Here is a 15,699-nt window from a genome sequence, read left to right as displayed (position 1 = left end):
ACGGATGTGTGGGGAATCGGGTGGGCTCTGGGGAGGACGATGACTCTGGAGTTTGGATAGTTTCAGGCTGTGTGCAAAAACTGCATTATCTAAAGGTCGTGTGGGGAATAGGGTGGGCTCTTGGGGACGGTCGTGTGGGGAATAGGGTGGGCTCTTGGGGACGGTCGTGTGGGGAATAGGGTGGGCTCTTGGGGACGGTCGTGTGGGGAATCGGGTGGGCTCTTGGGGACGGATGTGTGGGGAATCGGGTGGGCTCTGGGGAGGACGATGACTCTGGAGTTTGGATAGTTTCAGGCTGTGTGCAAAAACTGCATTATCTAAAGGTCGTGTGGGGAATAGGGTGGGCTCTTGGGGACGGTCGTGTGGGGAATAGGGTGGGCTCTTGGGGACGGTCGTGTGGGGAATAGGGTGGGCTCTTGGGGACGGTCGTGTGGGGAATCGGGTGGGCTCTTGGGGACGGTCGTGTGGGGAATAGGGTGGGCTCTTGGGGACGGTCGTGTGGGGAATAGGGTGGGCTCTTGGGGACGGTCGTGTGGGGAATATGGTGGGCTCTTGGGGACGGTCGTGTGGGGAATATGGTGGGCTCTTGGGGACGGTCGTGTGGGGAATAGGGTGGGCTCTTGAGGATGGTCGTGTGGGAATCGGGTGGGCTCTTGAGGATGGTCGTGTGGGAATCGGGTGGGCTCTTGGGGACGGTCATGTGGGGAATCGGGTGGGCTCTGGGGGACGGACGTGTGGGCTCTTGGGGACGATCGTGTGGGGAATAGGGTGGGCTCTTGGGGACGGTCGTGTGGGGGATAGGGTGGGCTCTTGAGGATGGTCGTGTGGGAATAGGGTGGGCTCTTGGGGACGGATGTGTGGGGAATCGGGTGGGCTCTGGGGAGGACGATGACTCTGGAGTTTGGATAGTTTCAGGCTGTGTGCAAAAACTGCATTATCTGAAGGTTTGTGTGGTTTTAAGAAAAAAAAAAGGGGGGGGGGGTGGGGATTGTGGTCAGTCCCGCACACTTGTAGAATTTTATTTGCTTAACCAATTTCATCTGATTGCCAATCTCTATGGCCCCGCCTCCAGAGTCCTCCTCAGCCCGTCACCGAGTGTGATGACTCAATAATTACAGAAGGGGGGACACGTTTGTAGTTAACATTATTAGTGTTCTGTTGTCTTTCCCTCGCTAGGGAAGCCTATTTGCTTGAAAACTTTAATAAGAAGATTAAAATATTAAAAAAAAATCTTTCTTTCTTTCTTTCAGGTCTTCTATGCGTTATGGTTGCGGCGGTGTCCTCAGTGATGGTGTCTGTACAGCCTGGAAGATACCTCACTGGCTGTATAAAGTGTATTAACCCGAAAGATATCCTGAATCTGTACAGCGAGTGCGGAATAGGAATAGTTACTCTCTTGACGTTTAACTGTAATTCTAACTCTATAACATTTTCTGCACCTGGAGTCCTCTTCAACCCGAGAACATGCTGCATGATTCTGCTAGGAGATCAGAAGAATAAATACTGTGTGTATAAGACCGGTCATGCCGACCCTAACATTCAAGATGTCCCTACAGATTTCAAAGTTCTAGGTAAGAACCAAAATATACCCCCCCCCCCTCCCACACTGTCTATGAAGGGTCTCCATTATCCGGGTCATGGTGTATCGGGTAGAAGTCGGTCACATTCACCTGGACTTCTGTGATGTTTGCAAGTCCTGCAAGCAGCTTCTTTGCAGCAATTTAGGAGCATTGAATACCCCCCTCCTAAAGTGCCCCTGCCCATTGAGGGAGCTTTTTTTAATGCCAAAGCGCCTGAAAAACGCCCCAGTTTGAAAGGGGTCTTAGCGGCACTTTACCTGCCGTTTTTGGGTGCTGGCAGTGTGAAAGGGCTCTGAAAGCACTCAGGATTTCACATTGGGATTGCAGATGAGGCTTCTTTTAGGCGCTTTACAGGCTTTTTTCTAAATGCCAAAGCGTCTGAAAAAAAACGCACGAAAAACACTCCAATGTGAAAGGGGCCTTGCGCGTACAAATCAAAGTATATAGCAATGGTAATAAAATCAGCAGAGCTAGTGAGATAAGACAGAGGGAGAGCTATAGACATGGGGGGTCACAGGGTAATGGTCACAGAGGTGGTGGTTAAACTGTAGACTAATGGGGTAAGGAAACCAATATCTAAATTTAGGCCGTTATTTTTTTGTGTAAAAAAAAAAAAGTATCATTCTTGGTTCAGCCGCTTTCCATGAAAGGAAAGGAAAACATTTGAACGAAGAATGATACTTATTGGATATTTTTTTTCTTACCCATTATACTACAGTTTAACCACCACCTCTGACCATCATCACCCCCCCCCCCCCCCCCCCCCCCGCCAGTCTATAGCTCTCCCTCTGTCTTATCTCAATAGCTCTGCTACTAGTTTTATCACCATTGCCATATACATTGATTTGTATACATCAGAGGTCTCAAACTGGTGGCCTTCCAGCTGTTGTGAAACTACAAGTCCCATCATGCCTCTGCCTGTGGGTGTCATGCTTGTAACCGTCGGCCTTGCAATGCCTCATGGGACTTGTAGTTTTGCAACAGCTCGAGGGCCACCACTTTGAGACCCCCCTGGTATACAGGGTGGATTTGATTTAAATCAAAATAGATTGATTTAAATCAGATACAGCGGATCACTATTATAAGTATCCAGTAACTGGGTATTTATTTCCCACTGCTTGCTGTGTTTTGTAGTGCTTTTATCCTTTTGCACAAATAAAGGCTACCTTCCAAGGTTATTTTTGGTGTACGGCTGTCCATATACTTTTTTTTTCTCCTGATTTTTGCCTTGTGCATTGCCGGCACCCATGGTTTCTGAGGAGGACATTGATTGCTTATTGCACTCACCTGGAGCGGCAGTCTTTTTCTCTTAACTGGGTATTGTATGATCGCTATGATTGGTCACAGCAATCACGATGCCAATAGAAATCTATCATGAATGGATATCTATTCTTGAACAGCTTGCCTACTGTTGTGATCTGTAATTGGCCCAAAACAATGACATGGTATCTGGCTACCTGTACCATGTTATTAGCTTGGCCAATCGCAGATCAAACCATAAGCAAGATGTTCATGAATAATTAACCCATTCAGGACAGCTAAAACTATTGTTTGTTTATAGAGTGATCATCACTGTATAAGCAATTAGATTGTAAAAAAAAAAACGTTTTATTTTCCAATTTTTTTTTAACAAAAAACACACCATGCCTCTTACTAAATACCTTGGCCTGTCTATTTTCCAAAAAAGGTATCGTTTGGGGGGTATTTGTACTGTTGTGGCGTTTTGGGGCCTCCCAGATGACATTAAATCGGCCATTAGAATTGATAAATTTATATATATATATATATATATATATATATATTTATTATATTATAATCTATCGGCGTATACCGCGCACTTTTTTGCCCTGAAAATCAGGGCAAAATTGTGCGTGCACAGTATACGCCGATACCCGCTTTCCCACGCCGAGTTTTGAATACTGCGCCGACATATACCGAGCGCAGTACACTCGGGTATAGTCGGGCAGTCTCGGCTCCTTCCGCGCTCACGTCCTGGACGTACAGGACGTCAGCGCGGGTAGCCGAGCATTGCACGAGTGTACTGCGCTCTGTATATGTCGGCACGGGAAACGAGCGGGGTGGACGCCGGACCCGCCGAAGGACGCCGCGCAAGACACCAAAACTGTATATGCAAAAAATATTTTTTTCCACAGGATTCGGGGCAACTTTAGGGGTGCACGGTATACGCGGGAGCGCGTTATCCCGCGATAAATACGATATATATATATATATATATGTGTGTGTGTATTTGAGGTAATTTGATTAAATTGGAAATGTTCTATAACAAAGTAGAAAATATCATGTTTTTACATTTTTTTTTTTTTTTTTTTTTTTTTTTTACAATTTGTATCTCCCTCCTGCCTTTCTACACTAGCTGCCCTTTACCCCCTTCCCTACTGCTGGGGTGTTGCAGAGAGGGGAGGTTGGCTGCGGGTGCTTTTCTCCCTGTGGGGGCCTAGTAAAGCCTGTTTGTGGCTACCATGTGGTCCTGTTGACTGTTTCTGGAGGCCATATTGCCAGGGGTTCTGGTGGCCTTGCTGTGGAAGATGGCTGGACAGGCTTGGGCAGCCTTTTTTGTGGGGTCGGATCGCAGTGGCCACCTTGATTTTCCTTAACATCTCTATATCCTGTGGGTGTGGACTCTAGGTCTCTCTGGCACACGGCAGCTGCTGTAGGACTAGGTTGGCACACAGGGCCGACATGCATCGCGTCTTGGGGGAGCTGGAGGTGAGGAGTATCTCCCTCTGTTGGGCTATCCTGACTGTCTCCTTCCTTCAGGGTCCCTTGTTTTGCATATTTCCCCTCCTGATCCTCTGCTAAAGGGGGTGGATCGTTCCAGTCCCTATGTCCCATTAGTTGCACCGCCTTTTGTCCTGCAGTTGTTTGTCTCCCAGGTAGAGGCTGCGTTCAGTCGCTCAAGTGTTGGTCTGCTGATCAGACTTCAAAGAATGCCCAGATGGACTTTCCAGGGCTACTGTTTATTTGGGGCTACATTGGAGATATCGTTAGCATGCATGCTGGTGGCAAAAGCACAAGCCAAAAAGGGGGGATGAGTTGTGTCGAAAGCCTGGGCCTGTCTTCACGGGTCATAAATGGATTTTTTATTCCCCCCCCCCCCCCTGCCATTTCTAAGCCTTTGAGGGCCCCTGTAGGTGGTTCTAAGTGCCCCTGGTCCCAGAAGCTTTCCGAGCCTGTAGAAAAATCCCCGCTTCAGAATGAAGGTTTGTTCCCTTCCAGGTTGGGGGTCGTCTTTGCCAGTTCTTGGATCCATGGACCGCTTTTGTTCACAAGTGGGTTCGCGATCTAATGGTTTCCAAGTACAAGATGAAACTTCATTAATTTAACCGGACAGATTTTTGTACCCTTCAATCTTTCGCTCCCACTAGAGTGTTTGCAGGTCTTGTATATGACTTGCTTAATCGGGGAGTGATTGTCCCGGTACACAAGTCCGAGCGGTTCCAGGGTTATTCATTCCCATCTGTTCACGGTCCCCAAGAAGATACAGGGTTTGTCCGATCTTGGACTTCCAATTCCTTTTTTTTTTTTTTTTTGTGAGGGTTCAAGATTGGAATCCCTTCGCTCTCTTCTCCCTTTTTTTTCTCCCTTCAAAAAGTCTTGATTTTTGTTTTGTCAACTGATTATCACTGTCCTTGAGGTGTGGTAACTGATATCTCCCGAAGAAGCTTTTTACAGCAAAACATGTCGAGATTGACTGACTACATCGCAAAGAAAAACTTTACAGCAAATTACATTTTTGGAAACTGTAACCAAGAAAAAAAATGGTGCATATCATGTATGCTTTTAATAGTATGTTTCAATAAAAATTTACTTTTTGTAATTTATTAATAATATTTCATGACTAGCACCTCAAAAAATCTCTGTTCATCAATTAAACCCTAACACCCCTGGCAAGGAGAAAGATGCAATGTGTCTTTCTCTGCATTCAGAGGAAGGGAAAAAAAGAAAAAGCTGGATCCACCATGATGGATTGCTGTAATAGCCAATCACAGTGATCAGGAGAACGGGGCTTCTGGTTCCCGATTGGTTACTAGGAGACTCTGGTCTCTCGGTGAGAGCCTGGTCTTGTGATCGAGAGCTCTTCCATATATGCATTGCCGTGTTGTGGGGTTATTGTAAGAGGCCCAATCTACGATCTTGCGCACATAGGCCCATTGCATTCACGAAATGAATGTAAACAGTTTTGTAAACAGTTTTACAAACTTTCGAGTCAATCAACATCTGCCCCAACACATTCAATTATTTTATAGAGCTAACAGTTACCCACACGGCTGGAATTGTTGTATGTTGCTGACAGTCATTGGAGCTGAAAAAGTTCCTTGGTTAAGTGGTTAACCACTTAAGCCCCGGACCAATATGCTGGCTAAAGACCCAAGGTGTTTTTACAGTTCGGGACTGCGTCGCTTTAACAGACAATTGCGCGGTCGTGCGACGTGGCTCCCAAACAAAATTGGTGTCCTTTTTTCCCCACAAATAGAGCTTTCTTTTGGTGGTATTTGATCACATCTGCGGTTTTTATTTTTTGCGCTATAAACAAAAATAGAGCGACAATTTTGAAAAAAATGCAATATTTTTTACTTTTTGCTATAATAAATATCCCCCAAAAACATATATAATTTTTTTTTCCCCTCAGTTTAGGCAGATACGTATTCTTCTACCTATTTTTGGTAAAAAAAATCGCAATAATCGTTTATCGGTTGGATATGCGCAAAATTTATAGCGTTTACAAAATAGGGGATCAGAAAAAATGGATGGAGTACAGCGCTCAGGGTGTTTGCACAAAGCAATCAACAAAGGGTTAAAAGTTAAAAATAATAATAAAAATAATAATGGAATTAAAGGATCAATTAATTTAAGATAAAAATCACAAACCACATTGGGGATATACGGTATGACTGTTCATATTCAAAAGTCCATGATAGGTTCAGTCCCAGCAGAATGCCAAAAAAGGCTGTGATTGATGACAATGAGGAACTGTTGTGGATGAAGGCAGTAAATCAGGGCTGCTATCCGGGAGCGAAGCCAGCTCAGTGTATACAGGAGAAAGACAAAAGAGAGAAGCGCCTCTGAGTATACTGCTTTTAATTTTAAAACATAAAAATATATCCAGCACTTACATCATAGTAGTATGGTGCAGTCGTGGGAGCTGGTGTACATCTGTAGCAGACAGTCCGCAAGGCATGAGAGCTGGGCAGCCGGAGGGAGCCGGGGAGAGAGACGGCTAAGTCCTCGTTGTTGTGCCGCTGCTAGGCAATGAGTTCATCAGCTGTTGCGTGACGTCAGATCGGACGGAGGCTGAGGGGGACCACAAGGCGTTTCAGAGCATGCGCACGGAAACAACCAGCGCGCTCCTTTTTCAAGTGTAATGGATAGAAGACAAGACTCATATTTTAAACAATCATGTGATCAGTGCCGACCAATAGGAGTGCAAGGATAACGAGCAGATGAAAATAAATGAAGTTGCTTAGTTAAAACGGACAGCGGGACAAAAAATACTTAAACTGGGAGATGTTGTAAAGTATAATCTGGAGAGGGTGAATTTAGCTGTAATGAAGTATATATAAAGAGATTATATGTAATAAATATATGTATAGAAAAAGGGGCTATGTCTATATATACATATAGAGGGGGAAGCATGATTGACAAATAGAGGCAACGTGTTGCAGACAATGGACACTAGGGGGCCACCAGAGTAAGAATATATAGAAGGCACCTCAATTTAAAATTTAAAATGATATTATAATGAGAATGCTTATAAATGGCATTACTACGGGTAGTGGCAATATTAATATTAGTATAAAACCCGCAGAGCCATAATGAGGCAGATACAAACATAGAATTGAATGTGAATTTAAATAAATAATGATCATATCAAAAGTGAAATACAATACAAGGACAAGTAGGAACGATCATTGAGCATAGCAGGCCCAAATGTAGATGGAGACTGATACGTAATAGAGTGTAGGAAAATATATATAAAAATATATATAAAAAATATATATAAATAACAATATAAAAATGTAAGGGGGAGGGACACTGACTCTTAGAAAAAGGGCGCATGCTCTGAAACGCGTTGTGGTCCCCCTCAGCCTCCGTCCGATCTGACGTCACGCAACAGCTGATGAACTCATTGCCTAGCAGCGGCACAACAACGAGGACTTAGCCGTCTCTCTCCCCGGCTGCCCAGCTCTCATGCCTTGCGGACTGTCTGCTACAGATGTACACCAGCTCCCACGACTGCACCATACTACTATGATGTAAGTGCTGGATATATTTTTATGTTTTAAAATTAAAAGCAGTATACTCAGAGGCGCTTCTCTCTTTTGTCTTACAAAATAGGGGATAGTTTTATTGCATTTTTATTTTTTTTACTACTAATGGCGGCGATCAGCGTTTTTTTTTTTTTTTTTTTTTTTTCGTGACTGCGACATTATGGCGGACACTTCGGACAATTTTGACAGATTTTTGGGACCATTGTCATTTTCACAGCAAAAAATGCATTTAAATTGCATTCTTTATTGTGAAAATGACAGTTGCAGTTTGGGAGTTAACCACAGGGGGCGCTGTAGGAGTTAGGGTTCACTTTGTGAGTGTTTACAACTGTAGGGGGGTGTGGCTGTAGGTGTGACGTCATCGATCGTGTCTCCCCTATAAAGGGGATGACTCGATCGATACGCCGCCACAGTGAAGAAGGGGGAAGCTGTGTTTACACACGGCTCTCCCCGTTCTTCAGCTCCGGGGAGCGATCGCCGCACTCGAGAGGCGATCGGGACCCGCGGTCCCGGAGCTTCGGACCGGGTCGCGGGAGCGCGACCGGGTACAAGTACAGGACGTATATATACGTGCTTGTGCCATTCTGCCGATGTATATGTGCAGGAGGCGGTCCGGAAGTGGTTAATATCTTTTACATTACAAGTCCAACTGAATGCAACTAACTACTAGCAACTCCTTACTTGGGAACTGTATATGTGGGGGAGGGTCTGCAGATCACATGACCAATAATCAGTGCATGTTCAAGAGCTAGCACTCTTATTTCATGTATCTGGACTCCTTGTTGGTGTCACATGACTGATGGTGACTGTTCTTCTCCTAATTCCAGATCGGGTTCTCCTCTTCAACATCACCATGAACCACAGCTTGCTGGGTCTGGACATTGCTGTGAGGGTTCACTACTCTGTGGGTGCTGTGACCTGGGTGGGGGCCGAGGAGCCTCTCCCCAATGGATGCCGCCTGATGGATGACAATAGGACGCTGATTATCTCCAATATGAAGAGAGACGGTGCCGAGAGGAGGTTCCAGGTCAGGATCACAATCCCGGTCATTGAGGACACCTGGCACTGCCAGCTGGCGATCAGAGGTGAGGGGGCAATTATTGGGGTAATCTGATTTCTATAGAAGGTGATCAATGGTGTCACACTGGTAATGTTGTAGCCATATCTCGGAGTTCTGGCCTCTCATCACTGAGTCTCTAGCAGTGCTACTGCTCAGCAAGAGATTTGTGTGCTGGATGAATACAGTGGTGGGTTTCTTTTTTATTTTTACGTCGCTTCACTTACAAGTATTCTATTATACACGGTTATCTCGGTTACCTCCATCCCGTCGCCATGGAATGGCTCAAGACAGATGTTTTGTGCAAGATGTAAAAGTGTATTGTATAATGTACCTCACTCTTCCTAAAAGAGGACAACTTGTTCTCAAAGGGTATGAAAAGGGCCATCTATATCAAACCAGAATCGCTAAACAGGGGTGGTGACCACCCACGTATAATGCCGTTTTAAGATGTCTTTTTCTCCACCAATTTAAGAATTCACACCTTCAGCCATGTAACTTGACAAATGAACACATTGCACTGTGATGGGTTATGGAATTGCAACAGGGTTTTTATTTTATATAAAAAATAAAAATTCACACTTTTTGTTCATGGCTGTGACGGGAGTCATTTTGGGGGAGGGCTTGTGGAACCCAGCTTACCTTGGAGAGTTTGGGAAACTCCTTGTCCAGTTCCCCCGGCCCCACCTAGGTTTAAGTCACCTTGTGTCTATTAGGGGCACAAGGTGACTGAGAACCCCAGTCGGGTCTGCACTAATCCAACGCTCCATACAACCACACTGGACTCAGCATTTCCCTTTTACCCCTGTTATCCTGGGTTCTAGATGTGTGGTTTGTGCTGAAGGAATGAAGGGGCTCTTTAATTTATATTTATGAACGGTACCCCTGAAGAAATATAAAGATAAATTGCGCCTTTCGTCTCGGACCATTGCTAGATAGTTTGGGGTGGGGGTTGCAATGTGTTAAGTGCATGTATCCCATTGTTCTATTTCTGTCTGCCTTGGGAGCAAAGTATTATGTGGGTTCGATTCTAGGGGGGGGAGTGGGGAATTTCTCCAGAAGCCCCTCCATAAAGACGTCTACTGCTGGAAAGTTGAATACACCTGTCATGTTACTGGAGGAGGTAAAGTTTACCCCGCCCTGGTCATTTTGCAAATAAGGGGGGGTTGTCCCCTGAGTGTATATCTTTGTACCTGTGTGACATGGTGACATTATTCTGCTGAAAGGAGCCATCAGAAGATGGGGACACTGTAGTCATAAAGGGATGGACATGGTCAGAAACAATACTCTGACCATGTAGGCCCGTGGCGTTTAAATGATGATCAATTGGTACTAAGGGGCCCCGAAGTGTACCAAAAAAAAAAAAATCCCCCACACCATTACACTACCAGCTGGAACCATTGATGCAAGGCAGGATGGATCCATGCTTATGCCAAATTCTGACCCCACCATCTGATTGTTGCAGCTTAAGTCCGACTTATCAGACCTGACAACGTTTTTCCAACCTTCTATTGTCCAATGTTGGTGCCAATCGTAGCCTCAGTTTGCTGTTCTTCCACGTTCAAAGTAGCTTAAATCCCCTTTCTTCCTCATTCTGATGCTCTGTTTGTACTTCCAGTCCTTTTTTACCACATCCTAGATGCCTAAATGCGTTTGAGTTGCTGCCATGAGATTTAGCTGATTAGCAATTTCTGATACGAAGCAATTGAACAGGTGTACCTATAGTAAAGTGGTTGTAAACCCTTTACAACCACTTTTACCTACAGGTAAGCATAGATTTAAGGCTTGCCTGTAGGTGCTCGAAATATCTCCTAAAGAGGTTTGCAAGACGGGTGCAGATGTGTACGGCACAGGCGCACTTTAGAAACGGCGATCGTGCCATTTCTAAAGGAGATCGTGCCGTGACTGACTGCTCCCGCCGAAGCCGCGATACCCAGAAGGAAGAGGGTGAAAGATGGACGCTTCGTGGAGGCGAGGAATTCTGGGACATCGCAGGCTTCGGTTTCAGGTAAGTGACGCATAATGGGCTACTATGTGATGCATAGTAGCCCATTATGCTTTACCTTTGCAGGGTAACAAAGAGGAAGTAAAACTCATTGGGGTTTACTTCCTCTTTAAAGTGGAGTTCCACCCAGGAAAAACATTTGCCCAAAAATCATTAAAAAAATTGAAAAAAAATGTGGAATAAATAAATTATACTCACCCGAAATACCTGTTGCTATGCGGAAGTTCGTAATCTGCCTCTTCCGTAGCTGCGGTCCGTCTTCTTCATCTTCTCCGAGTGAATGGGGTGCGCTGCTTTCTGGGAACTGTGTGTGTGTTCTCAGAGAGCAGCCGCCCATTCACAAGTCGGCGTGAGACTCGCGCATGCGCAGTAGGAAATGGGCAGTGAAGCCGTAAGGCTTTACTGCCTGTTTCCCCTAGTGTGAATGGCGGCACGGGACCTGCATCGATCGTGGGATCGGCATCGGGGGGGCCATCAGCGCGGGCAAGTAGGACAGGTAAGTGTCCATATTAAAAGTCAGCAGCTACACTGTTAGTAGCTGCTGACTTTAAAAAAAAAAAAAATTTGCGGGTGGAATCCCGCTTTAAAGTGGCCGGTGAGTGTATATGTAGATCGCTGCATAAATTGTTGATGCTCTACAAGTGCCTCTAAATAAGAGTAAAACATTTTAACGCCCGCCGCACGACTATATACGTCCGCAGAATGGCACGGTAGGCAGAAGGACGTATATATACGTCCTTGCCTTTGCGCGGGTCGGGGGTCCGATCCGGACCCCCCCTCTGCGGGCGGATTCCCTCGGGGCGCGATCTGACACGACGGCGCGGCTATTCGTTTATAGCCACTCCGTTGCGATCGCTCCCCGGAGCTGAAGAACGGGGAGAGCCGTGTGTAAACACAGCTTACACCGCCACAGTGAAGCACGGGGATCGATCGTGTCATCCCCTTTATAGGGAGACACAATCGATGACGTCAGTCCTACAGCCACACCCCCCTACTGTTGTAAACCCACACTAGGTTAAGCCTAACACGTTCAGCGCCCCCTGTGGTTAACTCCCAAACTGCAACTGTCATTTTCACAATAAAGAATGCAATTTAAATGCATTTTTTGCTGTGAAAATGACAACGGTCCCAAAAATGTGTCAAAATTGTCCGAAGTGTCCGCCATAATGTCGCAGTCACAAAAAAAATCGCAAACCAATCGATAAACGCTTATTGCGTTTTTTTTTTTTTTTTTGTTTTACCAAAAATATGTAGAATACAAAATAAAAAATATTGCTTTTTTTTTTCAAAATTGTCGCTCTATTTTTGTTTATAGCGCAAAAAATAAAAAACGCAGAGGTGATCAAATACCACCAAAAGAAAGCTCTATTTGTGGGGAAAAAAGGACGCCAAATTTGATTGGGAGCCACGTTGCACGAGCGCGCAATTGTCTGTTAAAGCGACGCAGTGCCGAATTGTAAAAACGCCTTTGGGCATTTAGCAGCATATTGGTCCGGGGCTTAAGTGGTTAACATTACAGAACAAGCCTAGTTGAATTGAGAAACTACTATTAGATACTTCTTACTCATTGTACTGAGGGAAACTGAACACTGGGTACTGTATGTGGGGGGGCTGCTGATCGTGTGACTAATCGGAGCATGTACAAGAGCTAGCACTCTTATTTCATGTATCTGGGCTCTGTGGTGGTGACCTGTGACTGTCCTGATAGTTTCAGATCCGGTTCTCCTCTTCAACATCACCTGTAACAGCAGCCGGCTGGGCGAGGACATGGATATGAATGTCCTCTTGTCTGAGGAAGATAAAAATGTGACCTGGGAGCCTCTCCCCAAAGAAAATCGGTCGATGGATGACAATGGGACGCTGAGAGATGACGCCAAGAGAAGATTCGGGGTTGAGATCACGATCCCGATTCCTAAAGAGAATAGAGGTGAGAGGGGCAATTACTGGGGTAGTAATGTGATCTGTATAGATGATATATTGGCGTGTGACACGCAATAGTAACATTGTGTCATGTTATATGTTCTCTCCTAATGGAAGATTAGACATCACGTGACCACCAGAAATACAAACTGATACAGAGTGTACAAGGGGTCTTCAAAAAGTTTCCCCACTTTTTTTTTTTTTACAAGAAAAAGTGCGCAATGTTTTTGAAGAACTCTCATATGTATCTTAATTTATACAGTAAAGGTCACATACTTGATATCCATGGACCCATGGTTTGTGGGCTGGTACTTTTTCAGGTGATTGGACGCTGGCAAAGCTTTTAAAGACGCTCCCCCCTGGGTTTCCTACCCACCCATAACCCTACCTCCATTCAAGAGTCCTCGGCTTTATGCGAGTATTCTCAGGTGATAGACCTCATCCCTTTTCCAGAGATCACCCTGAACTTCACTAGATGAATGGGGAAGATATATTGGCATTTTTTTAGATGCTGAAATACCCTGTTTCCCTGAAAATAAGACCTACCCCGAAAAAAAGACCTGGCGTTATTTTCAGAAGGGTTGCAATATAAGCCCTACCCCGAAAATAAGACCTAGTTTAAAATGCTTTTAAAATCCTATAATACACTCCATTACAGTATTAATTAATGTACAATGTGAGTGTTTCTGTAATATAATATATGCGGGGACGAGAGCTCAGCCGGGTCACAGAAGTGTAGAGTGGCACTATAAAGAAGGTATTTGGCACAATTATATTACAGAAACACACATTGTACATTATATAATACTGTAATAGAGTGGATTATAAGATTTTACAAGCATTTTAACTCAGTTCACACTGGGGATTCCTGACAGGCAGGGAGGGAGAGGGGGAGTGAAAACAGCACATTACATGGCAAGACCTACCCTGAAAATAAGCCCTACTGTGTCTTTTGTTGCCAAAATTAATATAAGACCCGGGCTTATTTTCGGGGAAACACGGTAATATCAAATATTATAAAAAATAAAAAAATATTTGGAGAAATAAAATTATTAAAACAGTTGGCAAGTACAGTATTGGCAGGACAGCACTGTAAGGTGCATTTCCCAACATGTTTCGCCCATGTTGGGCTTCAGGGGAGGCTGTCCAGTTTTGAAGTACAAGCCTTCTGTATCTCCTAAAGTAGATCCAAATGTCGCCACACTTTTTGAATTTCTCACTTTCTGTTCCTCCTCAGTAAGGTGTTCAGTAAGCTGTTCTGACTGACTTTCCACCGCTCAGATGATGGTGGAAAGCTTGCTGAGGAGGAACAGGAAGTGAGAAATTCAGACAAAGGGGGGAAAAAAAACATTTAGAAGGGAAATCGGAGGAAAAGGTAAGGCAGGGTTTGACAAATTTGCTTGGAATCTAGGAGTCGGCTAAGAAAGTTAGGAGCCAGAAAACGCGCCCGTCCCGCCAAGCTCGCGCGCAGAAACGAACATACGTGAGTAGCGCCCGCATATGTAAACTGTATTCAAACCACACATGTGAGGTATCGCCGCGATCGTTGGAGCGAGAGCAATAATTCTAGCCCTAGACCTCCTCTGTAACTCAAAACATGCAACTTGTAGAACTTTTTTAAACGTCGCCTATGGAGATTTTAAAGGGTAAACGTTTGTCAGCATTCCACGCGCGGACGCAATTTTGAAGCGTGACATGTTTGGTATCAATTCACTCGGCGTAACATTATCTTTCACAATGTAAAAAAAAATTGGGATAACTTTACTGTTGTCCTATTTTTTTAATTAAAAAAATAGGACATTTTTTTCCCAAAAAAAGTGCGCTTGTAAGACCGCTGCGCAAATACGGTGTGACAAAGTATAGCAACGATCGCCATTTTATTCTCTAGGGTGTTAGAATAAAAAAATGTATATAATGTTTGGGGATTCTAATTGGAGGGAAGGAGATGGCAGTGAAAACAGTAAAAACACACACATTAGAACTGCTGTTTTACTTGTAATGCCAACGGCCACCACCAGATGGCGCCAGGTCACAGAAGGCGGCTTGGGCCTTCGCAAGGCTGCAAAGCCGCGGCCTCAATTACCGGCCGCCGCGCAGAGGTGGGGGGGGGCGCACGGAGACGCAGGATCCTGCACCACCGTGACGGCCGGTAATTGAGGCCGCGGCCTTCAAAGCCGCGGCCTCAATTGCTGGCGGGCGCCAGGTCACAATTTCTTGACACCATTGCGACCTGGCGCCTGGATTTTGTCGCGGCCTGAGGTAAGGGAACCAACAATGAACGAGCTTAAAGGAACCCATTTAGAAAATAAATAATGAACCTTTACAACCCCTTTAAATAATTATATTTGATATTATTTCTGCACCTAAAACAAAAAATCCCCAAATATCTTCCCCGTTCATCGATTACATCCAGGGATGTGGTGCTAAAATAAAGTTGGTGTGTCCACGATCAAAAAAACATTTCCTGAACTATTTTTTTATTTTACTTTTGACTTCTTCAATCAACTCTTCACTGTCTCGTAAAATAGAAGTAGTGCATTTTGCTTGGTGGAACCTTGTAACACCTTGAAAGATGTACCTGGACCCCACTCCATGGGGACAGCCTATAATGATGCTTCAGGCACTGGATGCTACACTTGGTGCAACGAATGTGGTTGGCCTCAGGGTTCTCTACAGCAGTGGTCATCAACCCTGTCCTACAGGGCCCACTAACAGGCCAGGTTTGCAAGATAACTGAAATACATCACAGGTGATATCATTTGCTCCTCAGTGATTGCAGTATTCTAGACTGCATCTCCCCCAAGGTAATACATAAAACCTGGCCTGTTAGTGGGCCCTGTAGGGCAG

General features: G+C 44.9%; 1 protein-coding gene across 1 annotated transcript in view; it reads left to right on the top strand.

Annotated features, from left to right (window-relative positions):
- The first annotated feature begins 1,254 nt into the window (after positions 1 to 1,254).
- LOC120928077 overlaps positions 1,255 to 15,699 on the top strand; it is a 30,711-nt gene continuing 16,266 nt past the window's right edge. The window contains exons 1-3 of the mRNA XM_040339166.1: positions 1,255 to 1,571; positions 8,698 to 8,955; positions 12,641 to 12,859. Coding sequence (XP_040195100.1) covers positions 1,265 to 1,571; positions 8,698 to 8,955; positions 12,641 to 12,859 — 784 coding nt within the window. The 5' untranslated portion in view covers positions 1,255 to 1,264. The remainder of the gene's footprint in view (positions 1,572 to 8,697; positions 8,956 to 12,640; positions 12,860 to 15,699) is intronic.

This window comes from Rana temporaria, chromosome 2, assembly GCF_905171775.1.
Source record: "Rana temporaria chromosome 2, aRanTem1.1, whole genome shotgun sequence".
Classification (NCBI taxonomy): Eukaryota; Metazoa; Chordata; class Amphibia; order Anura; family Ranidae; genus Rana; species Rana temporaria.
Note: the sequence above shows the minus strand (reverse complement) of the source record. Positions and strands in the feature narration are given on the sequence as shown.